This window comes from Lobosporangium transversale (assembly GCF_002105155.1).
Source record: "Lobosporangium transversale strain NRRL 3116 chromosome Unknown BCR41scaffold_19, whole genome shotgun sequence".
NCBI classification, from domain to species: Eukaryota; Fungi; Mortierellomycota; class Mortierellomycetes; order Mortierellales; family Mortierellaceae; genus Lobosporangium; species Lobosporangium transversale.
Window position 1 is genome coordinate 285626 of NW_019028997.1, and position 27769 is coordinate 313394.

At 40.8% G+C, this 27769-nt stretch overlaps 5 protein-coding genes across 5 annotated transcripts; 4 read left to right on the forward strand and 1 right to left on the reverse strand.

The window, feature by feature from the left end:
- The first annotated feature begins 151 nt into the window (after window positions 1-151).
- Window positions 152-828, forward strand: BCR41DRAFT_353831 (hypothetical protein). The gene has a single exon (XM_022024231.1). The coding sequence runs from the start codon at window positions 266-268 to the stop codon at window positions 572-574; it is 309 nt and encodes a 102-aa protein (XP_021881230.1). The 5' UTR covers window positions 152-265; the 3' UTR covers window positions 575-828.
- A 20-nt stretch (window positions 829-848) lies between these two features.
- Window positions 849-2659, forward strand: BCR41DRAFT_322844 (putative saccharopine dehydrogenase-like protein). Its single transcript, XM_022021482.1, has 4 exons — window positions 849-1177; window positions 1315-1631; window positions 1789-2341; window positions 2437-2659. Exons 1-4 carry the CDS (start codon window positions 889-891, stop codon window positions 2610-2612), a joined length of 1335 nt encoding a protein of 444 aa, XP_021881231.1. The 5' UTR covers window positions 849-888; the 3' UTR covers window positions 2613-2659.
- An 865-nt stretch (window positions 2660-3524) lies between these two features.
- Window positions 3525-8016, forward strand: BCR41DRAFT_422265 (hypothetical protein; the record flags this gene model as incomplete). Its single annotated transcript, XM_022030128.1, has 9 exons — window positions 3525-3913; window positions 4522-5319; window positions 5418-5478; window positions 5622-5813; window positions 5930-6049; window positions 6174-6245; window positions 6382-6522; window positions 6640-6760; window positions 6870-8016. Exons 1-9 carry the CDS (start codon window positions 3683-3685, stop codon window positions 8014-8016), a joined length of 2883 nt encoding a protein of 960 aa, XP_021881232.1. The 5' UTR covers window positions 3525-3682.
- Window positions 8017-9823: 1807 nt separating this feature from the next.
- BCR41DRAFT_353834 (S-adenosyl-L-methionine-dependent methyltransferase) lies at window positions 9824-11988 on the reverse strand. Its single transcript, XM_022024232.1, has 2 exons — window positions 10766-11988; window positions 9824-10422 (listed from the first exon to the last, which is right to left on the reverse strand). Exons 1-2 carry the CDS (start codon window positions 11627-11629, stop codon window positions 9853-9855), a joined length of 1434 nt encoding a protein of 477 aa, XP_021881233.1. The 5' UTR covers window positions 11630-11988; the 3' UTR covers window positions 9824-9852.
- A 13439-nt stretch (window positions 11989-25427) lies between these two features.
- Window positions 25428-26581, forward strand: BCR41DRAFT_64263 (hypothetical protein). The gene is made up of 2 exons (XM_022030957.1): window positions 25428-26030; window positions 26116-26581. Exons 1-2 carry the CDS (start codon window positions 25502-25504, stop codon window positions 26178-26180), a joined length of 594 nt encoding a protein of 197 aa, XP_021881234.1. The 5' UTR covers window positions 25428-25501; the 3' UTR covers window positions 26181-26581.
- Window positions 26582-27769: the final 1188 nt, after the last annotated feature.

The window sequence follows — 27769 nt, forward strand, 5'->3', positions numbered from 1 at the left end:
TCAAATTAGTATGGGAAATATACACGGAACAACTTACTGCCTGTCCAAGATGATTGGATGGTGGGACTGGCCCCTTTCTTTAAAAAAAAAAAAAAAAAAAAAAAGAAAAGTGGTTGCTGTGCTCTTTCTTTTTTTTTTTTTAGCTTTCATAAATGAATTCAGGCCAAATACCAGGTAGGCAGATGGGCGATTGTGACTCTTTCAGTTTCTCTTTTGACCCGGGTGCGTGGTTCCTCTCTCTGCTTACGAAACTATACCTCTAATAATGATAATGATGATAATGATAATGATGATAATGATAATGATGATATATATGTATGTATATATTTATCCCTTCCTCATAGCTCTATACAACTATATATATATATTTATATATCAGGAATACCATGGTTGCAGAGGTTCTTGTAGAAACTCCTTACTCACAAACAAGTATATGCAAGAGAATAACCTCCAATTAGGCTTGTGGCTTTTTTACTGCTCAAGAGTAGACAATGCTCCCTACTTCCCCTCAGTAACCATCAAAGTATACTTCGCAGGTAGTTACTGTTTTTATTTTTTTATTTTTTTTATTTGAACGGTTCGATATCTTAATTGGAACGAATGTAGTGGAACAAGGACACGTCAACTTTCGGTTCGGTGATGACTAAGAGACCTTCATGTGTAAATGTAATAAAAGCCATGTGCTTTAATACTTTCCATATTTGATAAAGGGTTTTTGTGAGATAGAGTGGCTGAAAAGACAACTGGGCCTGGTCAAAGCCATTCTTCTCACTCTTTCGCGAGAAAGTTTTCCCCTCTCCGTCAAACTCATTCCCCTTCAACAATCAGTTTTTTTTTTTTTTTTTTTTTTTTTTTAAATATATTTATCTAATATTTATAAAGTATATCATGGAAAAGACAATTGACATCACCATTTTTGGAGCCACCGGGTTCACTGGCAAATTTATTTTGTTGGAGGTGTTGAAGACGGCTGCTCGCGCGTCTACAGGTCAAAAGCCATTGCGCGTTGCAGTTGCGGGCAGATCAAGAGAAAAACTCGAGAAACTTGTCGCATCTTTGCCATCCACCACAACTGAGAATCCGTTAAGGATCATACCTACCATTATAGTGGCCAGTGTTGAAGATGAAGAAAGTATGAGAGCCATGTGTCGTCCATCCAAGACATTGGTTGCTGCAGGTAAAAAAAAAAAAAAAAAAAAAAAAAAAAAAAAAAGGAAAAAAAAAATTGATGTTTAGCAATGGTTGTTCTTTGGATGGGTACTGTTCTTCTGCTATAACGTTGCTTATCAACTTTTCCTCATTTTATACATATAGCGGGACCTTACCGTTTCTTGGGCGAGGCTGCAGTAGTAGCCTGTATTGAAGAAAAGTGCCATTATGTGGACATTACGGGCGAACCCGAGTTCTTTGAAAGGATGATACATCAGTACTATGAAAAGGCAAAGGCCAACGGAGTCTCGATTGTTCATGTCTGTGGATTTGATTCGATCCCTGCAGACATGGGTGTTCTCTATACGAAACAACAGCTTGAAAAGGTTCATAATGCGTTGCCTTCATCCATTGAAATGTTCTTCAAGGTCCATGTTGCTGGTAATGCAGGATTCGGAGCGCATTATGCTACATATGAATCAGTAAGTAACAAAGAGAAAAAAAAAAAAGAAAAAGAAAAAGAAAAAGAAAAGAAAACATGGAAGAAGGGACCGTGGGGAAGCAAGTGTTCATTTATATATTGAACATGTCTTTTTTTTTTTTTTTTTTTTTTTTTTTTTTTTAAAAAAAAAAAAATAGGCCATCCATGGATTTGGAAACGCTGATCAACTTCGCCGCTTACGTCGGACTGCAAACCGTCCTCAGATCCCCAAGGTGGGACCAACCCTGGCAGTGAATTCGAAGCCTCATTGGGTCCATAAAGTAGCAGCCTACACAATACCCTTCTTTTTCGCAGATCCATCTGTGGTTCGATTATCACAACAATTAGTCCTTCAGGATAAAGATTTGAAATCAGTCCAAAGTCCACCTGTCCAATTCGCAGCCTACATCTGTATTCCAACCTTCAAGGCTTTAGCAATAACCATCTTTGCGTCAACTGTGTTTGGATTGTTGGCTCCGTATGAGTTTGGACGTAAAATATTGATGAAATACCCTCGATTGTTCACCATGGGAGTATTCAGCCATGAGGGCCCATCGACTCAACAGTTGGCAGAGACATCATTCTCTGAAACATTTTTTGCTCAAGGATTCTCCAAGGAGTTGAGAGACAAGTATCCCAAAACTCCAGAGGCACTTCGACAAGTTGAGCCTGACGTGTCGATCATCACCAACGTCAGTGGACCTGAGCCAGGTTAGGTGGTTTTTTTTTTTTTTTTTTTTTTTTTTTTTCTCGATATACTCTGGAGAAATGCTTAAGCCTTATTTTATTTTCAATATTTTTATTAGGTTATATTGCAACACCCAAGATGGCTGTCCAGGCATGCTACACGATCTTACTGGAAAAAGATTTGATTCCAAATGGTGTATTGACCCCTGCAGTCGCATTTGCAAAGACAAAGTTGATTGATCGTTTGCAGGAGCAAGGAATTATGTTTTCGACTGTGCAAAACATTGTTGTTTAAATTCGTAAAGTCTTTTTGATCTTTAATATACAGTAAAAATAATAAACCGTTTTTTTTTTTCTTTTGTATGGGCATTGTTACTGTTGAGATGATGATGGATTGAGGTTTTTAGAAAGGGTCTTTGTAGTAGGCTCTTTGGGGATAAATTGCATTTACGTGACATGGCAACTTTTTCAAAAGTTTAGAAGATGGAGCGGCGCATTGCTTCGCCCAGTTTGTCACAGACACAAACAAATTGGAGGCGGCTTTTCTTTTTTTTTTTTTTTTTTCTTTTCGATCCAGTATGGTCATCTCTCTGCAATAGTAGCAATGATAGATGCTGTTAATGGTACTCATTCTATCCACATAATGATCAACATCAATGAAAAAAGGATGCCAAACTTTACATTCTTATTTACTTTTTTTTTACATTCCAATCCCCCTCATGGCTTTATTTATTATTCCCGCTGGACATGCAAACTATTTTCGTTAGTCCTTTTTTGTATACAAAGTAACCATGTTTACTTGATCCAACCAAGACTCACCATCCACGCAAGGATACACAAGAGAGAAAAAAAATATAAAAGAATTGCACACACACAGACAGAGAAGTGTAGATAGACTCTTGTGGCAAGCAAGTCTGGTAAGACAAGATGGAGTGCTTGCTTGTCTAAGTTGATTTAGGGCTGGGTAGTGGAAAGAAAGGAAAGGGCTGAAAAGAGACTTTAGACATTTGGGCTCTCTTTTTTTTTTTTCTTTTTGCACACCTTTCCACCTTCCAGCCTCCACCAAAAACCGATACATTTTTCTGTTGCTAAGCAACATCGGCTCTTGAAATTACATCTGTCATCGCCACAGGTCATCAAGACTCCTCACATTCATTCATTTCATTTCATTCTTTTCCGTTTTTTTTTTTTTTTTTTTTTTTTTTTTTTTTTTTTTTCTTCTTCACATTACACTTTCCCTCCATTAAAAACGCTATTGTTCTAGGAACTTGGAGCGCCTTTTTTGTTATTATTATATGTATTTATTTGTCACAACTGAACAACCAAACAGGACAAAACGGACAAAGGAAACAAAAAGGAGCATAAATGACGGTGTCGACACTCCTTCCAGTGAACAGATTTTCAGAGACAAAGTTCTCGGAATCATTCTGGTCCAACTCTCGAGGCGACTATGTCACTGGGCTGAATGTACTTCATGCCAAGATTGACCAGGGTGCTGTTGAAGACCAGGAAATCCTGAGCTATCTTCGAGAACGTATTGAGGTTGAGCAGCGTTATGGAAACTCACTTATTGAGATGGGGAACCGAAGACTGAAGGTAAACAGCAACAACAATTATAGTATCAAAACAATATGAGTTTGGTCGGATGGCATTGCATAATGGCATAACATAGCATAGCATGGGATAGTATAGCATAACTACAGGATCAAATGAGATAGGATGGAGATATGGATAGGGATGGATGGACAGGGCATTGAGTATTGCAATAAGTACTGTTTGGAGCAATCATTTGCGTTCGGATGGTTCACATTGATCCCAAATATCACTCACAACGGAACAATTCACAATCAGAGAAAAGTGGCTACAAAACAAAGAATCATGCACTATTGCTTCAATTCAACATTTTTTTTTTTTTTTTTTTTTTTTTTAAAAAAAAAGGGGGGGTACAGACAAGATCAAGGTCAAATTGGACATGTGCAAAAAAAAAAAAAAAAAAAACCAAAAATCCAAAGGATCATGTTTCCTTTAGGATCAGTCTGACCTCGCTATCCTCCTTTATACCAGCCCTGCCTCTAGTGTATTTTTATTTTTTTTTTATTCTCCCTTACAATGTATGAGGGTCTCCGCGTTTTTTTTTTCTTTTATTTCACATGATCAGACAGAGATTAATAGTGGACTCTATTGAATCACCTTCTCTTGAATAGCTCGACGGATTCTTGCGTGACGATGGCGCATCGCTGCGCAAAACGTTTGAGACTATCAAGGCAGAGAGTGTCGAACTTGGAAATGGTCACTTGACCTTGGCAGCCAATCTGCGTGAGCTTGTTCTTCAACCCCTTGTCAAGTTTAGCACACATGCCCGCCAAACGACACAACATAGCCGTGAGGATATTGAATCCCGTCTAAAGTTGTTTGATAAACACCTCATGGAGCTGGATCGGACACACGCATCCTATGTATCCAAATGCAATGCTGCCGACCAAGCCGATCTGGAAGCCAACAAGATTGCACAGGAGGAAGCTCGAGCAGCCGGAGTTGGGGTCACGGATATGGACCGTCGCCATGAGTTTGCATCACAGCGCTTCACGATTCAGGAACTGAACAAATTCTTGAACCGGATGAGGGCTGAAGTGCCCTCACAAGATGTCAAGGTCCCCATCATTGGTGTGTACAATAACTGTTGTGCTGGATCCAATATTGCGCATTGGATTCAACAAAATACAAAGGCAAGAACAGTGGAAGAGGCTGAACATATCGGACAGTCATTGTCAGACGAAGGATTCTTGAGATTGATCGGACAGCGTGGCAATAAGTTTGTAGCCACACCTGCACACTTTTATCAATGGCGTGACCAGATGTTTGAGCTGCTGGATGAAGATGATAAGGAAGAAGAACTTTCTTTGGTCAAAAAGACTAAGCTGGAGGCTGAGAAGGCTGATGCTGCTTATTTGGCTGCTGTCAAGAAGGCAGACAATACTCGTTTACAACTCGAAGTTGGTCTTGTATGTTTTTTTTTTTTTTTTTTTTTTTTTTTAATCGACAGGTGAAAATGAATCGTGGACTTGACAGAATCATACGCTTTTTTTCTGCTTTTTCTTAGTTCTCTCATATGGATCTGCTTCAACGTTTTGAATACGATCGTATTAACACCTTTAAGAATGGTAAATATGAATTGAGTCTTGCTATCTTTTCAAAAAAAAAAAAAAAAAAAAAAAAAAAAAAGACTTGAGCATGAGAGCCAAACCGGAATGTTTATTTATAAATATCCGTATTAATACGTCACCACCATTATTTCAATATGTAGCTTTTTTGAACTTTGCGGCGATATTCTCCAACATCATCAGTATCACTCAGTCAGTTGCGGATCATTTGCTAATCTTCCAGGAAGCTTTGCGCCCTGCAAATGATGTTCAATATGTGATTGAGCAATACCGCACAGGTGCTTTTGTCCCCATGCCAACGCTTTATAATAACTTTTATCATGGATCAGGTCTAGGTAAAAAAAAAAAAAAAAAAAAAAAAAAGTCTAAAGGTATCCATTGCGTTATACAAGATTATATGACTAATGGTCTTTTTTTTTTTTTTTTTTTTTTTTCCTTTCTTTCATTTTAGATCAAGTTTTTGGTGTTAATATTGATAAGCATTGTAATTTCACTCGCAAGAAGGTTCCTCAATTAGTGATGAAGTGTTTGACTAGGATCAAGAAGAGCTCTGCTGCTCTTAGTAACGAACGTATGTCATTTAAATATCTTCTTATATATATATATATATATTGGTCATGTAGGCTTATTAGCATGATGTTCTAATACCGTAGCAAGTGAAAAAGACTAATGTATCTATTTTTTTATGCTTGTAGAAAAATTGGCGTGCTGGACAGCTGAGGTGCCTTTGGCCGACATTCATGTTCTTCGAAACAAGATTAATCATGGTCAGTCTTTTATTATTGCTATTGCTATTCAAACCGTAAATCTGGATACTGTCTTCAAAAAGCCAAAAGTAAAAGCATTTCATGACTCAACCGCCACTTTCTTTTTTTTTTTTTTTTTTTTTTTTTTTTGTATTAGGCGGCAAGATCACTCAGAAATTGCTTCGCTTGTTTGATGTGGCAACAGTGGTTGGTGTCTTACGCCTCTATTTCTTGGAGCTCCCTGGATCCGTGGTGAATGGCGAAGAATATGATACTGTGAAGATTATTTATTCAAGCGGTAAGGGTGGGAATCTATTGTTCAGCTCTTGGAACAAGGAAAAAAAAAGAAAAAGAAAAGAGGACCTTTGTCGAAAGTAATTTAAAAGACTAAAGCGTGTTATTATTATTGTTATAGTATCGGATGACACGAGTGATAGTAAAAACGATGCACGGATCTCGTCGCTTCGCAATTTGCTTGCTCTCCTTTCCTCTGCCCGATTCTATACCCTTTATGAAGTCGTCAAGCATATCAGCAGGTACTTTTTTTTTTTTTTTTTTTTTTTTCCTTCCTTTTCGTATTGTCGTGGCTTAATGTTGCTAAAGACTCGATTTTCCATAACTAATACAAATGTTTATTTTGTATAGTTTGATTAAAGAAACTTCCGCAGATGAATCATTCACTTCATTTGTTGCTCACCGCTGGGGACCTGTCTTCTTGCGACCTCTGGAAGAAACGGCTGTGACACTTCATGATAAGCATCCTCAGAGGATGATGCGCGATATGCTCAAAATGACTCATCAGATCTTTGAACCGATCAGGATGAGTCGTGAGGAAGGAAATCTGTCTCGTTCTGTCACCACTCGAGCTCCTGCCACGGCCTTGAACCGTCGCAAGGCCGGTATGAGAGCGAGTAGGGATCTTAAGGGAGCTTCCGCATTGGTCAATGGAAACGGTCATGTGGACTTGGCTTCAACAGTGCCTTCAATTGCTGTGGATGGTGAAGCTATTACAGGCCAGGCTGCTGCGACTACTGCGACTGCTGCTACTGTTCAGGATGGTGGATCAGGTGTTGGTACTGGTTCGACAGCTGCACCTTCAGGGGCTAAACTTCAAAGACGACTAGGTCCTTCAGGAGCCGGACGCTTTAGCTTGACGAGGGGTGTGAGTGCTCCTGAGATGTTTAGTGAAGTTCCATCATTTAAGAAGAAGCCTGCTGTGGATGGCACAAGCGGAGTAGAGGGTGATGCTAGCACTGCTAATGGGATACCTGGGTTGTTGAATACAACAGGTCTCCAACATGCTGCAGGAGGTGATAAGAACAGTCGATCACCTCTAAGGCAAAGCGTCAGCGCGCCAAACACAAACGAGAGTATTGTAGAGGTGGAAGAAGAGGAAGACAAGGAGGATGGTGTCTCCAAGAGTATCCCTGCTAATGCTACCGATGATGTGCCGTATAATAATATCGAAGCCACAACAGAAACTACAACCGTGACTGCACCTGTAACTGGAGGTGAAGGAGAAGGAGAGCAGAGTACTCTCACTGTACTGGAATCAATCAAGGATGATAATATTGAGGTGTCTCCTACGGATACGGAGGCAACCAAGGTTGAAGATGCACCAGACTGGAAAGCGGTATCTGGCGCAGAATTCGAGTCCACAGGACGTAAATTAGAACGTCGTCGTAAGAACCGTCAGAGTACACTTTCTAATGCTGATCAGAGAAGCTCCTTAGTTGTTGGAGAATTATCGGCAGAGAGTGTATTGCAGGCATTGCAGGAGGAGGACAAGTAAAAAGAAAAAAAAAAAAAAAAAAAAAAAAAAAAAAACATCGGAAGGAGAGTTGGACTAGGCTAGGATTTAGTTAAGATATGGGTGGAGTTGCAATAGCATCAATTGTACATGAAAACTTTTTGTTTGATACCAGAGTAAAATGAATCCATCTTACGAGATATGAATGTAAAAATGATTCACTCTGTCCTGACGTCGGTCATGGGTGGCCAAAAGGCGATTTGCGGCAATACTTTTTCTTTTCTTTTCCTTTCTTTTTTTTTTTTTTTTGTTCAAAATGAGAGCAAATGGTTCATCAGTTCGTCTGCTTTACACGTCTACTAGAAAACATCCTTTACTTTGTTGGGTAGGAGAATGTCGATAATTGACTCATTGAAGTGTTGCCCGAACACGTTAGGAACTAAAATAAAAAAAGTTGGTCGCGTGAGCGAAGTGTGTAACTAACATTTGCAGAACATGTATTGTATTTAATATATATATAATATTATATATAATCACTATAAATATACACACAGAAATGAATCTTATTCTTTGTATTTGTCCATACCCTGGCACAACATTGCCAATACGGATACAGACAAAGCATATTAAAGTCGATTAATAAATGAAAGAAGGGCATAATCATCAGAGTTCAATTTAATAGTTCCAGGCCTTTTCTCTCTCTCTCTCTCTCCCCATCTCCCCATCTCTCTATCAGCTCAAGCAATAGTCATCTTGAGAGTGTGTGAGCGAGGGATTTTTTTTCAATCTCGGCCAAAGAATATATTCATTTAGAGTTGAGCGCCCAAAGTTTCTTTGGACCTTGCACAGACTTTGGGAGAATCATATTCCCTTTCAACACTCCTCTTATTCACAAATAATAGACATGTATGCATGCTCATTTTTTTTTCCTCCTCCATTGTAAAGAATAGGCCCTTGATATTTACATTTGCCGATTCGAGAGATTTGGTTCTCTTGGCTCAGCAACCTTCTTTTTTTTTTTTTTTTTTTTTTTTTTTAAAGAAAAACATATTGAGGTTCTTTTCAATTGTTCCAGCGCCTAGCGAGCCCTATCGCCTCTGTAGCCTAGTCTAGCCTTTGATAGTGTCTATTGTGACTAAAATAGTATCCACTTTTTTTTTTTTTTTTTTTTTTTACCGCTATGATGCATACAACCAACATTTATGGATGCTCATTGTTTAGCCCTTCTTTCTCCTCTATCTTGTCCTCCTCTTCCTATTACCTCTTTTTTCTGAAGTAAGGACCTCATAGGAGGCCAATATTCCAGACCTGTTCAAACATTCCAAACGAAGGTATTGCCATTAGAGGCGGCTCTCTCAAAGATGGTAAAGCCTCTACCATCCTCCTCTCCCTGTTCTTGTCGTTGTCTTCCTTCTCATGATTTTAGATTCAATGAGAGTAAAAGAGAGCAGAGAGAAAAGGAGATTGAGAGAAGGGTCAGAAAATATTTGTATCTGAAAATTTATTAAATCGTGGGTCAGAAGAGAACGGACAGACAACATTAATGCGGGGTGATCGTTAATCGAGATCCAACGGAGTGCGGACACTTAAATCTTTATCACAATTGAAACATCGACCAACTCTCTTTTTAAATTAATTACTATTATATAAATTATATATATTTATAATATTTGTATTATATATAATTTTAAGTAGAGTAGAATAAATAAAAAAGTAAATGCTAAATAATAAAAATACAAGTGAAGACTGCTCTAGTCAAGGTCAATAGATTGGTATCATATGGGAAGCATAAGGGACAACATTGATTTCCTATGCATTGGCTCCGTCGAATTCCCAGAGCCTTTTTTTTTTTTTTTCTTTTTTTTCTTCTTCTTGTCGTTAAACACCAGTAACCGACTGTGAGGATGGCGATATTGGCAAAGAAGAGGAGGGTTGAGGTCCCTGTGATGCTGCTGTTGCGGCTGCGGCTGCGTGTGCTGCGTGTGCCGCCACGAGGGCTGCGGCGGCTTTCTTTGCCTCCTTGAGCTGCGTTGCTGCGACACTAGGCTTTTGGCCAACGACGAGCCAGACCTTGTAGTAAGATTGATTTTCTTCACATTCTTTATCTGCAATAGCCAAAGTGGCATCACAGGCCTCTTGGTTCATCTTGCCTACTTCACCCTTGAGCCAGATGGTCGCCAGTCCATGCATGTTCTCGCGACTGAGGGCACCAACCTTTCCCCCCCAGTCTCCAACAGGCAATGCGATGTTAAATGAGTTGACATTGGTATATCCTCCTTGCTTCAGACCCGCTTTCATGTTCTGAACTTCATGCGGATCGACACCGTGACGGAGAGAAGTCTCGAGCGAGAGTTGATTGATCTTTTCCATCTCTGGTCCGGCATTATAGACAATACCATCTGATTCCACAAGCTGCAGATGTCCTTCTGGTTTCAATACACGCAATAACTATTACAAAAAGGGATTTACACAAACAAACAAAAAGAAAACGTTTTAGTACTACCGAACTATTACATGTGGAGCATGATTTTTCATGTGCTGACGCGCGTCTCGATAGTACAAAATAAATATGTAATAATGTAACATTTGTGTCTGTGTGTGAATAGGGAAATGATATTCTTTCCTCTGCATGACATGCAGATGGGCGTTAAAATGGTTGTTGAGCAAAAAATGAATATGCAAGACCCTGGGGAGGGTTCTTTGTCTCTATGATGGAAAAAGGTTTCCGACCATACGAGGCGAAATGTACAATCCTTTTTTTTTTTTTTTTTTTTTTTTTTTGTTTTTTTACCTCGGCATTAACTTGTTTACGTTGAGCAGGCGTCAAGGCATAGACGAGTAGGCGTTGATAAATGAAATCAAAGTAATTGTCGGGGAATGGAAGACCATCCAAAATATTACAGAGCTGGAAATGACAGTTGCTGGGCTTGATTTCCGTTGGAAAGATAGGCGAGATATCTACACCATGTATCTCGGCCTTCGGGAATTCATGAGCCATTTCTAATGCCCAGACTCCGGTGCCTGTTGCCACGTCCAAGATCTTCACAGGAGCATCGGGATCGATCTTGACATTATAGTTTCCTTTGAGAATGAAACGAACAAGGTAATGTTGAGCATCTAGGCGATCTGACTCTGTCAAATCGTTTGGAAGCATATAGGGTGCGGTGTCAACAGTATGTCGAGTACGGCCATCATCACATTTTCGGCTATGATATGCCCACTCTGGCAAGGCTCCACCAATAGTTGAACTGGTACTTGAGTTCGTGGTAGAGTTGTCCCCATGATGGCCAATAACATTGGATGAGAACTGTTTCTTCAACTGAGAAGAGATTTTTGACTTTTGGTTACTGATGCTATTGGAACCGCCGGACTGAAGCGAATTATCAGAGTGGCCATCTGAGGTGTCGATAGTATAATGATGGTTAGGAACGACTTGATTGCTTTTTTTGACGGAATGACTAGTGTTGCCACTGGTGTTGCTGTTGCTGGAAGCACTGTCTGTGAATGAAAGGGAGGATTTGGAGCGTTTGCGGAACTGAAAGGAGGGCTTTGATCGTTGGAAAAGAGACTTCTTTGTGTCTGATCCAAAAGGTATATCAAGAGAACCCGGATTGGGCTTTTTGGAGGAGGACAAAGTTGAGTTGGAGTTCCCCATGGTGAAGGAAAAATATGGAGAGGGTTGGAGGAGGGAGAAGAGGGAAAAGCAAAGAGAAAGGGAGATAAATGCGAATTGGATGAAAATCGAACTAAAATAGATCAAGCGTTGGTAACACGCGAATGAGTGAACGGAGTGATGATGAGGACTATTGCTTGTAGATCGTTATAGGACTATTGAAGGAAGAAGAAGAATAAAGCGCAATGGGCAAGCAAAGGACAAAGAAGAGGGGAAGAAAGAAGAAGGAAAAGGAAAAGAAAGAGAAATAGAAATAGAGAGAGAATATGGACAATGCAAATAAATTAGAGTTGAAACCTCTGAAGTAAAATAATGTAAGAATATCCATTCAGGGAAATGAGTATGAAAATTTATACAAACTTGAAATGTCCACAAAATTATAATTATAAATATAAATGTTAAAAGAGAAACATTGAAGAGATCCCTCTTTTTCACCTGCCCATTGCGGAGTGCTCCTTTTTTTCGATCTTTGCCTCTGTTTCTGTCTTGCTCTCTTTGCTGATTCTCCGTCACTCACGATCGAAACCGTTCCCTTGGTTTATTAAGCCAAAAGACCGTTAAGGAAAAAACCTTTTTTTTTGTTTTTGTTTTTTGTTAAGGCAAAAAGCACCAATCTCCTCGTTCTCCACACACAGAAACAAAGGAGAAAAACACGCGTAGTAGATTGTTTATTTACTTCCTTGTATTGCTTATGTTTGGTTTCTTGGTAACAACATGCATAATATTATAATACGAAACTGTCTGTCGTTCCTGCTCCTTTTTATTAAGATTCTCTTTTGTTTGTTTGTCTTTTCTGAAAGGACCATTCACATTCAATATTCTCTATTTGTTTGGAAAAGTGATAATTATATAAATATATACACATATATATATACATGTTTATAATAAAATACTTTGGAGGATGCTCTATTCCATGCGCCGACATATTCGTACATGCATTGACTAATCTACTGGATATATGGACTCACCTATAGACATCCATCTCTTTTTCTCCATGAGTACGGAACTTTAGACATGAAGATGCTAGAACCCCCTCAAGAATTGGAGAAGATAACGTGACATTTGAGCAGATGCAGGGCATAAACAAGTACAGTACAAATATACATATAAACATACATTGATATTCAGTAGACATGAATACATCTTTGCCCTTGCTCACCGGATACCTTGCTCTTGTATCTTTTTCTTATTTAGAGTCCCACAATCTGACCAACAAATGGAAAAAAAAAAAAAGAAAGAAAAAGTACTACCAGGGAGATACTCCCGCAATCATCTTTTTTCCATTATTGAAGATCATTACCTACGCCCTTTACAATAGCTTGATCATAGAATAGGGGTTCCCATCTCTCTTTCCTTTTTTTTATCTTTTTTTGCGTAATTCAATCTCATCATCTCCGTCCTATCTGCTTTCCTCCCTTCACTCCAAATGTAAATCCGAAGCCTTAGTAAAAAAAAAAAAAAGGCGCATTGGCAAAAAAAATATGTAAGATGATGTAGAATGCATGGTGTAGTAGATAGTCCCGAAGCAATGGACGTTGTGATAAGATATCACTTCACCTTGCTTTACTAGACTAAGACAACTTTGGACTAGACTAAGAGTAGTCTCATTTTCATTTGAGCTTAAACAAGAATGGGAAAAAAAAAAAGGGAGCGATGATAATGATGATGTTGTGGATGAACCATGCACAAGTAGCCTACGAGTTCTTTCACAGGTATATACTCTCCCGCCTAAAAAGTAAATGTCCTAGTTTCATAATATGCACTCTGTTGAACAATTTCACTATACGGCGTAAAATTAAAGAATCTTGGTCACCTTGGAGTGAGGGCCAAAAAACCAATTCCTTCCATCTCCGATTCAAGTATTTAATTGTTGACGTTTTAACTGCTTTCCAGTTGGAGTGACTGACATAAGCAGACTTTTAATACAAAGGTTGTCTGTGCGACAAACAAGGCTCACTTTAATGAATGTTTTCTTTCCATTTTCTGCTATGCTAGTGCCATATTAGTGCTCAAAAAATCATTAAAGACTTTGGTGGTTGACACACACTACACACACTTGCATTTGGTATTGTGGACAGATCGGATCCTTAATCTAGAGTCCTTCCCTTTTTACATTATATCACATCGCGTCAATTTTTTTTTTTTTTTTTTTTTTTTTTTTTTTGGAGCAACTGGACTGAGGTCTTGATGTGGATGGTGTTGATTAGCCTATCTCGATGGCTTAAAATAACATTCGTCCCCTAAACGAGCTTACGGATGCTGATCTTGGTACATGTCTGTTCTGTACAGTGCATTCTTTTTTATAACACTGGTCATTGGCTGTTCTCATCGAACTGCAACAACAATTTCATGTTGACGCCCCAAAGGCCATAGAAACCCTTTCTTTGTACCATTGCGTACCATCAGTTCCAGTCTCTCCATCTCTTCTGGGGTCTGCACTTGAGATATTTTGGCGATGGCAGGCGGCAGTTTTCAAGAACTTACTGACCTTACCAATGACTACGGATTGAATTATAGCACCACATCAAGAAAAAAAGAAAAAAAACAAAAAAAAAAAAAAAAAAAAAAGTTAAAGGAAAAGGCAATAAGAGAAGAACGTCAGGTCTCTTTCTACGGACCTCACGAAGCGAGGGACTTTCATCTAATCAGATATCCTAGTGAAAACACTGGAAGATAGAGAGAGTGAAAGAAACATTAGGGAATGTACGAAAAAAAAATCATTCAAAAAGAAAGACTGGCCCGTGCACTCCATTGCAATCAAAATATGGACAATTATAATACATTTTGATTGATCAAGCTTGTGCTGGATAATAAAGTGTCTTCAAGTCCTCAGACTCGTTCTCTTGAATTACAACGACATTTAATATTTGCATATAAGGATATGTAGTTTGACGAGATCTCCTTTTTACTACCCATCAAACATGCTCCGTAGCATGTCCTTTCTTTCTTCTCTTTCTCCTTCCCTTTCAATTCTCTGTTTCTGTCATCATTACCCTCTAATTGCTGTTTTTTCTTCGGAAGAGAATCTTTGTTGGTGACAGGAGTGGTTTTGACCCGTCTCTTATTTCAGAGCACATTTCCTCCTCATTAAGTAGACACACCAGACTCCCTTGAAAACGTAACATCAAAGCTTCGTCTTCATCAACACGGTCGAATGGAAGAGAGAGAGAAAGAGATTTATCTTTATATTAACGTTTATGATCCAAAAGCACAAGTATATTGTCGCAATGCCTCTGTTATTCTCGTCGGAAAGGGGCGATAGATTTGAAGCTGCCAACACTGGAGATGTTCTCGTACCGAGAAGCGGTCCTCAAGGCGCTACATCCTGAATCATCTACCAGATTATCCTGTCCTGGGAAGAATGTCATGTCATCACAGACACCAACGACCCTTAAAATATTCTGCCATTCTGCATGACATGTCACGGTCAGGTATCAAAATCATCTTTCTTCTGTCTTAAGGCGTTGTCATTAGTTCTTAAGACCCTCTTTATTTTCCAAAGATTGACTCCCGATCATCATTCCTTGTGATTATGATTTCAATCTCTTTGTCTCATGGTGTTTTTTTTTTTTTTTTTTTTTTTTTTTCTTCTTCTTCTTCTTCTGATAAGAATACGTTTCCTGCTGATGATTCGAAGCTTTCATGGACTTGAAATTGTCTACGCAAACATTGAATTGACATTATAAAGTCAGTCGGCTCCATGCAATCCTCATCTAAAACATTGAATCAACTTCTTAGTGCCTGTTGGCTCGTCCAAGCAGGCTTGAGCTCAAACCAGAATCTATTACTCCTGCATTCAGGTATTTCATTATAACTCATTCTTGTACATCGTCTCCACTCTACCTTCTGTCTTCTCCTGAATCCCTGCAGACTCGCGCTCTCCTGCTTTATCGCCTTGAAATCAATTGTTTCCTGCTCCATCTCCATCGCTAGAAAGGCTATGCTCCAAGGACACTAAGGGTTGGCACATCGACACATGTTGACGAGATGGTAATCTAAAAACCTTAGAGAGAAATGGACGAAAAAAGAGAGGGAAACACTTTAAAAACTCCTGTGCGTACACTTCCAGTGAGCATTCATGTGCAGACTTAACAGACATACTCAAGCTTCCGAATTGAGAGAATGACGCGTGGAACAGCAAGCCCATCCTCAGCCCAAAGAGATGGTGATAGAAAAAAAAAATCACTTACTAATTGCCTGTAATTAACACCTTTCGGCCTCCTTCCTCAATTACAAGATAGTTAAAAGCACCATCGCGACAGTTGTGTCTACAATTATAATCTGGCTGCATAAAAAAAAAAAGCATTGACAAGACAATAAGTTGGTTCATAAAACATAAACCTGATTATCAGTAAGGTTGCATACTGTTCAGCCCAGATAATGATGACTTTGTAAGCCATGTTCGCTGCATTATAAGGAGCTGAAGATCTAAGCATCTGAAAAAGTGTAGAGCGACATTTGTGTTGCGTGTGGGAAGATAAAAGAAAAAAGAAAATCAAACCTGATATTGCCTTGATACAGTGATATTTCAGGCAACTGATTTACCAACTGACTTCACCATTGAAGGACAAGCGTTGTCTCAAGTAGTAATGACAAACACTTTCTAGAGGTGGCAACAAAAAGAAGACAGTGGTTTTGTTCCTAATTCAGTCTCTCCCTATTGCCACGAGATCTTTAGATCAAAGTCCATCTTCACAAATTCTATTGGCTTTTATTTAGTGGCGGCGTCATGCCTCCACGATGACCTCTCAACGCTTCTAATCGACTTTGACCCTCATTTGTCTCTTCTCTAGCCCAGACTTTCACAACAAGTTAAACTCCTGTCGCAAACCACTGTTTGCTTCACTTTCAACAGATAATCTTGCCTTCCTGCAGCCTTATGTAACCTACCTCAAGGATTCCTAGACCCCAGCTTAACTCAGAACAAACCCATCCAGAACAAAGGCTGCTGCCATCCTGAAGTCTCACTGACTCCTGCGAGCGAGCCCCTTTGTCTTTTGTACCAACCTATTGCAACAGACCTCTTCGAATTTGGTCTCGAAGCAATCCTGCGTTGCGTCTGCATCACCTTGAGAGATTAAGACGGATTCAGATATAATGAAATAAAAACAGTTTTCTCTGCTCTGACTTTCCTATACTTTACCTTGCTCAAAGCCACCCTGTTCGAGTGATTAGTCAAAAAACAAGTAAGCAAGCGGTCTAAGGCTCACTCTTGCTCTTTGCCTTGACCCAAATGGGTCGTAAAGTATGACCTTCAATCTTACCACTTGATTGGGATGGAAGGATGAGAAGACTCGAGCTAAGCTTATAGTCCCAAACTGTCCCTGATCCTGCGCTGGCAGGCACTGAAGACTGTAGACATGAATACAGGGAGGGAACAAGCTCATCATTCATGGCACAGCAATAAACATCTAAAAGAAGCTTAAGCAAAGTTCTAACAAGAGCAACCTTTTGCATCACTCTTCCCACCCTTCCTCCATTTTGCGGAATATCTAAGCTCATTCTGTGATATACCCAGAAGTGAACTGCGCTCCGTCTACGGCCCGATCTCTTAGCTGTTCCTGATCCAATCATCACTTTTTTGTCCTGATCCAATCATCACTCTTTTGTCCTGATCAATCTCTAAAGAAAGTCTATTTTATATATTTATTCGCATCTCTTGCTTAAGCTCTTCTTCCTTTTAAACACCTCGTCCTGTCTAACGCAACTTCTTATTGATCATGTTATCCTGCTCCAACTCTTCTTCCTACCGTTCATATCATCCTGCTCCAACCCTTCTTCCTCCTTTTAAATACTCTAGTTCTCACACTAGCTAGGATATTTTCTACGTCTTGCAAGTCAAGGAAATCAACAATTGTTTTTATTATTGTTGCCAGGCGGGGACCTTTTATTAAGGACCCGCCATGACCGCCACACAATATTCTTACCTTATGAATAAAAATGGAAGTGCCCCCGAGGTGCACTCCCAAGACTCGGTACGTAACGCTAGCCACCTTCGCTATCATTTCTTTGCTTCCATTATCAAAATAAATTTGATGCCCGCATGAACTTCTGCCACAGGAGCTGGGGATAAACGGTGGTCTTTTATTAAGTGACCAGATGTGCTCTATTTAAAGGCGCTTAAGATGTCTGGTAGGTATAGCTTTCATAATATTTTCTCATGCTATTGACAAAGGATACGGTCCTAGGGTATAATCAATATCGTCCCCATGGGGTAGAGCCTTTTACTGTCGATAAAGCAGCAGCCCCAACTTCACCCTCGCAATATCCACTTATGACAAACATTACGTGAGCTTCCCGCTCACGAACTATGGCACCTAAAAGACTCGCCTCACTTTATTAGAGCACCCTATGCCTACTATATCCTTTATTTACTGAATATTCCTTTCATCCCTTTCATTCCTTACAATGATATTCACCTTGCACAACATCCAATTAGATTTTCGGTTCAAAGTTTGAGAACATTGCTACTTTTTCCACAGCACTAAATGTACAGTGGTCATCAAAAGTCATTCAATGATTTTGAATTTTTAACATTCTCATTCCTTTTCTTCATTCTCATCTAGCATGTGGCTAGTATATTTGGGGTAGTGCATTTGTTCCCCACACCTCATGATTACTTTCATGTCTCATTCCCAATTATGACTTCATTGTGAAATAAAACCAATTTCAATTTGACCTGCCTATTGAATGACTTCTGCTGAATTTTAATGTTGATTGCAAAAAAAACTTTTTCACTTCTCTTTTTTCTACCAAGATTACCTTCAGCTATATCTTCATACACCTCTACTTACAATTAACATTCCACATCGTTTAGTATTTATTATGAGGACGCTTTCTATGGAAAAGGTACAAAATGCTCAGGCCTTACTTCGACAAGGGAAGTCTACAAGCGAAGTGGCAAGGCAACTTGGTATCTCTATTTCATCGGCAATAAGGATCAGGAGGGACGTCAAGGACAATATTCCTAAACCCAGAATGGGCAGACCCTCATTGGTTTCCCCTGCTACCAAGAGGGTTATTGCACGCGAGGTTGATACGGGGAAACTTAGATCCATTCTGGCAGTTCAAGAATACATCAGATCGAGCCATGGAGTGCATGTCAGTGTAGAGACTGCCCGACGCTATCTAAAATCAGAGGGTTTGAAAAACTATGTCCGCCCATTCAAGCCTAGGCTGACAAAAATGCAGATTGCGAAAAGGAAGAATTTTGCCCTCAACCACCTTGACTGGACTGTTGATGACTGGAAGCGAGTGATGTTCTCGGACGAAAAGCTTTTTGAAAGGCTAGGGTCCTTAGGAGGAAGAACACAATATAGGCGACCCGGCCACAGGACTTTAGAAGATCGAGATGTTAGAGAGAGATCAAGGGGAGCACATAACAAACTTATGTGGTGGGGCTGTATCACTTATCATGGTGTAGGCGATGGTTGCAGGATCCCTGTCACAGTTGATTCCTCTTTATATGTTGATGTTCTACAAGATTATGTCCTCGGCTCATGGAAGTGGTATGGCCAGGACCCTGAAAAGTTAATTTTTCAGCAGGACAATGCAAGTGTTCATACGAGTAGGATGGTTAAAGAGTTCTTTATTAAGTCACACATTACCACTTTGGAGTGGCCTCCAAATTCTCCTGACCTCAACCCTATCGAGAATGTATGGGCCTACATGGATCATCGGCTCAAGGGATATGAGAAGGTACCAAAGGATCCGGATGAACTATGGGAAAGACTACAGGATATCTGGACATCTATTCCACCTGACTTCCTTGATGAGCTATATGAAAGTATGCCACGAAGGGTAGAGGAGCTACATCGCATGAAAGGATCTCGTACACATTGCTGAAGAACAGAAAAAAAAAAACAAATTTTTTATACTTATTGGAGAACGCTCTTGTATACAATGTTCCTTGTATAAACACCTTCAAACCCAGGAAATATGCCATTGTCTATTAAAACCCTCAGATCTCTTGGATTGGAGCAGCGTGATAGTGCAACATACAGTTGACCATGAGTAAACACGGGAGCAGGGAGATAAATACCCACCTTCTCAAGAGTTTGCCCCTGCGACTTGTTAATTGTCATAGCGAATGCTGGCTTGATGGGGAATTGATACCGTGTAAACTTCACAGGTGATGTTTGGTCATCATCAGCAGTTGTCAGGGGATGCGCGGAATAAACACTCTTTTTCCTTTTAAAGCGCCTGTGATAACTTCTGCTTCCATGCATCTTGAGGTAAGACCACGCACAATAAGTCGGGCACCATTACACAATCCACGCTTGGCGTTCATATTCCTTAACAACATGATAGGCTGGCCGATCTTTAGTAGCAGCTTAAATGGTAACTTAAAACCTCTAGGATGAATGGAAGTGGCTCAATAATGGGCAATACAACTCGACCTCTCTGACAGCAGATGGAGTATTTAAAGTCCTGATTTTTGCTTCTTATTACTTCGTTCCTCTTTACCACACTTTCGCCGACAATCTGGACATTTTATCATCCGATCAAGGTGATGTCTGTGATTTTTAATACTGTTGCCTCTGATTAGATTTTCATTAAAAGGTCGCCTAGCAATGAAAGGTCGCCTAGCAATAGGAACTTGTACTGGAAGTGGAGGTCGTGGTGGGGGATGATAAGGCTCAAATTCATATTCTTCTTCGCGGTTACTTCTGTTCAGGTTAATGTTCTCATTACGTGAATTTTGCACCTCCATGTCACGCTCACTTTGATTTTGAAAAATTGAAAAAAAATATTTATTTAATTATTAGTTCAGCTTTTCCTACACTTGTATCCTACATCCTACATATACTTATCCATTCCTCTGTTGCTCTGTCGTGTTGTCTTGTCATATTGTCATATATGTTCTGCATTTTCCAATTATCACTTATACTCACTTATCAATGACGGGATAATATTCTCAGGACAATTTTCCATATGTCCATGTATTCTTGGACGATTACATGTCTTACATCTGTTGAAAAGACACTCATTACTATTTGATCGTTCATGCGTAACTTCAACTAATTCTCCACGACGCGCATTATTCTTTAACGCATTGGTTGCAAACCATTGTTGAAGTAAGGGAATAAGGGAAAGGGTAATGAATGAGGGAATGAAAGGGGAGGAGGAGGAAATAAAATCCGATCTTAATCCCAAATTGTCTGAAAAAAAATTTCTACACGTGATATATCAAAAAAGGTAGCGGCTATAGTATATTAGAGATGCCACGAAGGGTAGAGGAGCTACATCGCAAGAAAGGAGGTCGTACACATTACTGAAGAACAGAAAAAAAAAACAAATAAAGCAAAGCTGCTGTTTTTCTTCAAATGTCATTCAATGAGATTGCCAATAATTGGCATTCATCTAAATTTTCAATTAGCAACAGGAGCTCATTGACATTGTAGTAGGAGTGACGTTGTCGATGGTCAAACTCGCTACGTAAGTTTCATTAGCGACAAGCAAGATCAAATTGGAGAAAGGAATGAGAATGTCGAAATTCCTAATTCATTGAATGACTTTTGATGACCACTGTAGTTCGATCGCGAATGAGTTGACAGAAATGGATGGCGGATCTTGCTGATCTGGTCGTCTCGAAAGTGCATCTGGAACAATGTTATCAGATCCACGCTTGTACTTGAAATCAAAATCATATTCCTGGAGTAGCTCCATCCAACGCGCTTGCCGCCGTGTTAATTTGGGTTGTGTTGGAAAGTGACGCAAGGTAGCGTGGTCGGTGTATACCACGAAGTGAGTGCCATCGAGGTAATAACGCCAGGTCCTAAGTGCATGAACGACTGCTAATAATTCTTGCTCATGTGTTGGGTAATTCTTCTCGGCTGAACTAAGTTTCTTGGATGTAAACGCTACTGGGTGGGACTCTCCATGCTCATCTGTTTGGAATAATACAGCACCTATAGCGAACCCCGAGGCATCCGTCTCTACTGTGGTGGTTAGGTCAGGGTCAAATATTCTGAGCACAGGGGCCTTGGTTATGGCATTTTTCAAGGTAGCAAATGCGCGCTCTTTTTCTTCATCCCAAGAGAAAGTGGCACTGTCACCTAAGAGAGCAGTCGAGGGTAAGGCAATAGTGGCGAAGTCACGAATGTACTGCTGATAGAACTGAACAAGGCCAATAAACTGTTGTACATCTCTCTGCTTGGTGGGACGAGGCCACTCCTTGATAGCCTTGACATGACCAGCGCTTGTCTTGATGCCGTCTTTACAAACAACATGCCCTAGGAATTCAGTTTCTTCTTGCATAAAGGAGCACTTGCTAAGTTTGGCATAGAGACGATTCTTCCGGAGGAGCGAGAGTACACTGCGAATATGGGCCAGATGCTCGGTCTTGTTCTTGGAGTAAATTAGAATATCATCCAGGTAGAGTACTACACATTTATCTAATACTGGGCCCAGCGCTTGTGACATCATGGTGGAGAACGAAGCAGGAGCATTGGTTAGACCAAATGGAACAACATTAAATTCATAGTGGCCATATCTGCAACGAAATGCTGTCTTATGAGTGTGTGCGTCAAAGATCCGCTGTTGGTGGTATCCTGACATTAGATCGAGTTTTGAGAAATATTTCACATTTCGAAAGCGGTCGATGAGCTCATCGATGCGCGGAAGTGGGTGGCGATTCTTGCGTGTGATTCTATTCAAACCACGGTAATCCACGCACATGCGAAGGGTTCCATCTTTCTTTTTGACGAAAAGAACGGGAGCTCCATAAGGTGATGTGCTGGGCTTAATAAATCCCTTAGCTAAGAGCTCATCCAGCTGTTTGCGCAACTCGTCGAGCTCAGCGATAGGGAGGCGAATCACAGGGCGAAAGGGTGGATCTGCATTAGGGTCTGTTTCAATCTTCATAGAATCGCCTCGGCCTGGTGGAAGACCTGCAGGGAGTGAGTCAGGAAAGACATCAGGGAACTCAACCTGTATAATTGATGCAATGTCAGGGTGTATGTCGGAAGTGGCATTTGTTGAGAGCTGAGGGAGTTTCACTGTGGCGAGGTAAACCTCGCTGTCTGGCTGTGCCGCGACAGTTTGGAAATGCATGTGGCTCATAAGTAGGCCGCGAGACTTAGCTGTAATGGAATTTGTTTGGAATCCCCTGCATGACCAGCGCACGGTATTACCATTGTGTGTGAAGTGGAGATCATTGGTGCGCCAATCGATAGAGGGGTTAACTGCGGTAAGCCAAGGTTTGCCAAGAATGAGGTCATAGTGTTTGAGGGGGTAGACGAGTGATTAGCCACCAGTATGCTCTGTAGCGCTCAGCAGTCGGTCAGTTATATGGGCCAAGATAGCCTTCAAGACCCTGAGGCAGCAGCCACGGCCCATTATCCTGTGGAATATCTGAACAAGCTTAGTCCACCAGGCTTGCCTCCGTTCAAACTAGAGTTAAAAGTCGGTCAACCTGTCATTCTTCTTCGCAACTTGAACCCAAAGCGCGGACTATGTAATGGTACCGGCATGATTGTGCGTGCGTTAGGCACAAGAATGATCCAAACTGAGGTCATCAAAGGGCAATATCAAGGAGAGCGCGTCTTCATTCCCCGCATACCGCTTAAGACGATTGATGAGCGCTCTTCCCCAATCATGTTCTGCAGACGCCAATTCCCAATCAAGCCAGCCTTCGCTATGACTATCAACAAGTCTCAAGGGCAGACACTTAAACATGTTGGTGTTTATCTTCCTCAAGATGTCTTCTGTCATGGTCATCTCTACGTTGCTTTATCACGGTGTACTGACCCAAACAATCTTAAGGTACTGATTGGGAACGGGAAGATAGAAGGCAAGCCTGGGATATACACCCGAAACATCGTCTTCAAGGATGCTTTATAGGCATAATATTTTTAGATCTTCAGGTATTCTGTCATCTCCAGGTCATTAATGTCGGCTTTTAACTCATCTCCGCCGTTATTTCACCTGATGAATATTCTGCAAGATACTTCTCTCTTGGCTGTAGCATTTATTTTTGTATTTTATTTTGTATTTTATTAATTTATATTGTGTACGATAAAGATAACCTTTTGTGTTGTTTTCACGAAATGAGACATTAAATTATTCACGAGGCGAGCAGACCGTGGCGAAGCCACGGTCTCCGGCTCGTAATAAATAAAGATCGCAGTCACCGTTTGACATAAAAACAAATTTAAACGTCGCACTTTCATTCCTTGTGCTTTCATTCCTTTCTCAACCTTCATTCCTTTTCATTCTCTATTTCATTCCTTTCTCTACTTTCATTCCTTTCTCTACCTTCCTTCATTTTTCTACTTTCATTCCTTTCTCTTCCTTCCTTCATTTCTCTACTTTCATTTGCTATTTACCTCTCCCGATTCCCTCTCGCATTTCATCATCATTCGATCATGACAAAACTATTTTGCATCCTTGACGGACAATCCACGGCATTCCCTGTTGAGGTCTCAGTAGAAGACACTATCGACGACCTCAAAAAAGCAATCAAGAAGAAAAAAGAATCTGAATTCAACGACATTGAAGCTGACAAATTGATTCTCTTCCACGTTTCTGTTCCTGATGAGGGCGCTACAATCAATCTCGCCAATATTGAATCAAAGGAGCTACTCACCAGAGCAACAAGCAAGATCTCAAAGATATTTGGCACATCGCCTCTGCCTGAGGAGACTATCAACGTCATTATTCAGCGGCCGTTGGAAGGTAAGGGATTGGCTATTTGTTCTCAAACTTTTGTGTATGACATCATAGTCTGCAATTGCGTCTTTTTGATTGCTGCTTCCATTTTGAGCTTATTTTCTCCACTAACTTATTTTCCCTCCATTCCGTTTCTTGTCACAAGTAATGAAACGCGTCATGCTGATTGATTGCTGGTTTATCTCTAGTATGATGACTGCTAACCAATATTTTTCTATCCCGGCATCTTGCTTCACAGACCGTGTATCAGAGGCCGAATTCGTGCAGCATGTTCTAAGCAATATCACTGGCAGAGATCAAACACGTCGATCCAAGACCAGCACACGTCGTGGTTACTCGATAACTCCCGCGTCTGTGCGAGATTGGAATGACTTTTTACCTTTGGTACGCCGTATGCCTCTGGCAACCGAGCCTCAGTACACACCTCCTAGGTTTTCGGCAGTCAGGACCTTCACAACCAAGTCGGATTTACAAGGGATCTTTCGCTATGACGTTGGATCGGTCCGAGGCCTGCCGCCATTTACAGACACGCGCGGCACTTATAGCTTGACGTACGGCCTTCCAGACCTGATTTGCTCGCGCGAGGATAACCAGTTGGCACTGTTTCCAATTGAAATGAAAAGACCTGTTATGCTGCATCTGAATGACGGCACCAGCTACTCCGCTGCCTACCTAGCACAAGGATCATCGTCACAGGGCCCAGTCGGTCCGCTAAAGCAGATTTTCGGCTACATGAGACTTAATGGATTTCGCTATGGAGTTCTGTCAACCTATACTCAAACATGGTTTATCAAACGAGTCTCGGCACATGGCGACGGCATCCTAATCTCGTCCACAATCCACTTTGACAGGACAAACCCGACTCTACTGCAGTGTTACCTGTGGCTGATTCGGACGGTGGATGGTGATACTGAATGGCAGCCAGCCATACCCGATAAGGCCTCAGTTGAAGACATGCTCTCGAGGGAGCAACCTGAGGACAAGGCTACAAAACGTGACAGTGACTTTGATCCAGGACGTGGTGGTGGTGGAAAATCGAAGCAAGGATTCAGAGCCTATTTGACGCGAAGCAAGTAAGAGGCTAATACTCAAATGTGTTTTGATCGAGATTCTCTCACCAAAGGTGGCTGATCATCCAGTTTTTGACTGCAATCTAGGACCAAGAAGCAGGCAACAGGATCTATGCAATTGGAGAGACGCACTGTTCCAGCTTTCAAGGATATGAGACTTATTACATTTGGCGAGGGTGCGCGTACGTTCCGAGCTACATGGATGGGCAAGGATGTAGTGGTGAAAAAAGCCGACATCTGGAAGCAGTCCCCAATTGTCGATGAGCTGGAGCACGAGGCCACGATTTACAAGGAGCTTCAGATGCTACAAGGTCACTTCGTTCCCGAACTGAAGCTAGCTGGGATCATGGACGGAATGGAGATGGTTTTAGTAACAGAGTTCACTGGGAGCGACCTCTGCAATAAGCATTTGGATGCATCTGATCGAGACAAGATCCGCGGAGCACTCTCAGCGATCCACGATTTGGGTGTCCTGCACGGTGATATTCGACCAGATAACATTACAGCAAGACTTGATGGGCAGGATTCGCGATTCATTTTTATAGACTTTGGCTTTTCAAAATTTGCAAAACACAATTCAGCCCTGGATCGCGAGATGGGAGAATTGGAGGCGCTACTTGAGCTGATGCCATGGCCCGAAGGTAATGACGGTTAATACGGTAATGGTAATGGTCATCGTGCTTTTGCTTCTCAAAGTGTGTCAGGTTAACGCCTTAAAGTGTACAGATTATCGTGTAGGTAATGGAGGAGTTATAACAATCGGAGTGAATGGAGCTAGCAAGTGCGAATAGCCGAGCTCAAATACAGCATGTTGCAGGCCAGGAAAGAATGACAGAATCCTTTTCTCATCCACCAAGGGTACCCATTGTCTTGCGTAGCTTAAAGCAATACCTAGCTGCAAATCGTTATACAATAGCTGTTTGCTCGAACCTTTCAGTTCTTCAATTTCACCCAACGATAACCCGATGGATGGAGAGAGACATTTAACTTCGTTCGCATACTCGTAAGAAAATAAAGCTACATAGCTCACGTAACGAATAATGTATAGTGCGTGCCAAAACTGATGCAATAAATTGCATTTTTCAACATTCATTCCTCATTCTCCTTCTTCCTCTTTATGATCTTCCCTGCCACCACCGTTTCTCATTCTCATTTGTCTCACCTCCATGGAGTCTCATCGTCATCGCCATCAGTGGCCTAATTAGCATTTAATTGCAATTTGCTTTCAGCATCTCATTGCATCTATTATGGCAATTAACAACTTCTTGTTTTTATTTATTCCTGTTACTTCTCCTTTCCCCTAACGATGTTCCCTCCTTTAGCCTTATATAACTCCCTCATCCTCTTCGGCATACCGCAGTATAGTTTGTGTAAGAATTCAGGAGGGATATGTGTCCATACGTCTTGGACTCTCTCCCAGAGATCCTCCATATTCTTTGCCTTGTCTGGATAATGATCCAACTGCACCTTCATGTATGCCCATATGTTTTCTATTGGGTTGATGTCAGGAGAGTTTGCTGGCCATTCCATGAGAGGTATCTTAGACTTTTGGATATAGGTCATTGCTATTCTTCCGGTATGAATCCTAGCATTGTCCTGCTGAAATATAAATTTGTCCTTATCCATCAAGTAGTAATCCCTGGACTTAAAGATATAATCCTTGAGAACGTCGACGTATGTTACCGAATCCACCTTCTCTTGGAGCCAGCAGCCATCGCCTGGTCCGTAGTAAGTTATACAACCCCAGAACATCATTTTGCCTCCACCGCCTTGCCTTGTCTTTTTGATATGATGTGCTCGTAGAGCTTTATCCCATCGATGCTTGTAGTAGTACTTTCTTCCGCAGGACCCAACTCTGCTAAAGATGGTCTCATCTGAGAACATGACGTTCTTCCAGTCTTCTAGAGTCCAGTCCAAGTGATCCTTTGCAAAATTATATCGAGCATAGATTTGCTTCTTCGTCAGACCAGGCTGCTTCTGTTTTACATATGCCCCCATATCATCCTGCATAAGGAACCTCCTGATGCTCGATTTACTAACCTGCACTCCTTCCCTCAATTGAACAAGTTGTTGGCCATCTTTTAGGGTCTCCAATACACCCATGTCAAAAAATCTTGATAAAAGCTGTTTCGTTTTCTTAGTAACTTTGCAGGGTCGGCCCCCTCTCAGCACTGGAATACTTTCTTTGCCTCTTTTCCTAATCCTTTGAGCTGAGGTAACAGATATCCCTAAACTCTTTGACACTTCTCTGGAAGACTTTCCCTGATGAAGTAGAGCAGTTGCATTTTGGATAGTTGATTTGGATAATGATTTCATGTTATGATAAAGATATGGCAGATATGTAGAGTGTCGCTTGGTGTATCAGTGGTGATGGTGCTAT

Bases quoted from the DNA above. Each gene is read 5' to 3' on its own strand.
- BCR41DRAFT_322844 (XM_022021482.1), top strand. From the start codon at position 889: ATGGAAAAGACAATTGACATCACCATTTTTGGAGCCACCGGGTTCACT. The intron at 1,632-1,788 runs GTAAGTAACAAA...AAAAAAAAATAG, and splicing joins ATTATGCTACATATGAATCA to GCCATCCATGGATTTGGAAA. The intron at 2,342-2,436 runs GTTAGGTGGTTT...TATTTTTATTAG, and splicing joins CGTCAGTGGACCTGAGCCAG to GTTATATTGCAACACCCAAG.
- BCR41DRAFT_353831 (XM_022024231.1), top strand. From the start codon at position 266: ATGATAATGATGATAATGATAATGATGATAATGATAATGATGATATAT.
- BCR41DRAFT_353834 (XM_022024232.1), bottom strand. From the start codon at position 11,629: ATGGGGAACTCCAACTCAACTTTGTCCTCCTCCAAAAAGCCCAATCCG. The intron at 10,423-10,765 runs GTAAAAAAACAA...TTTTTGTAATAG, and splicing joins GTAAACAAGTTAATGCCGAG to TTATTGCGTGTATTGAAACC.
- BCR41DRAFT_64263 (XM_022030957.1), top strand. From the start codon at position 25,502: ATGCAATTGGAGAGACGCACTGTTCCAGCTTTCAAGGATATGAGACTT. The intron at 26,031-26,115 runs GTAATGACGGTT...TAAAGTGTACAG, and splicing joins GCTGATGCCATGGCCCGAAG to ATTATCGTGTAGGTAATGGA.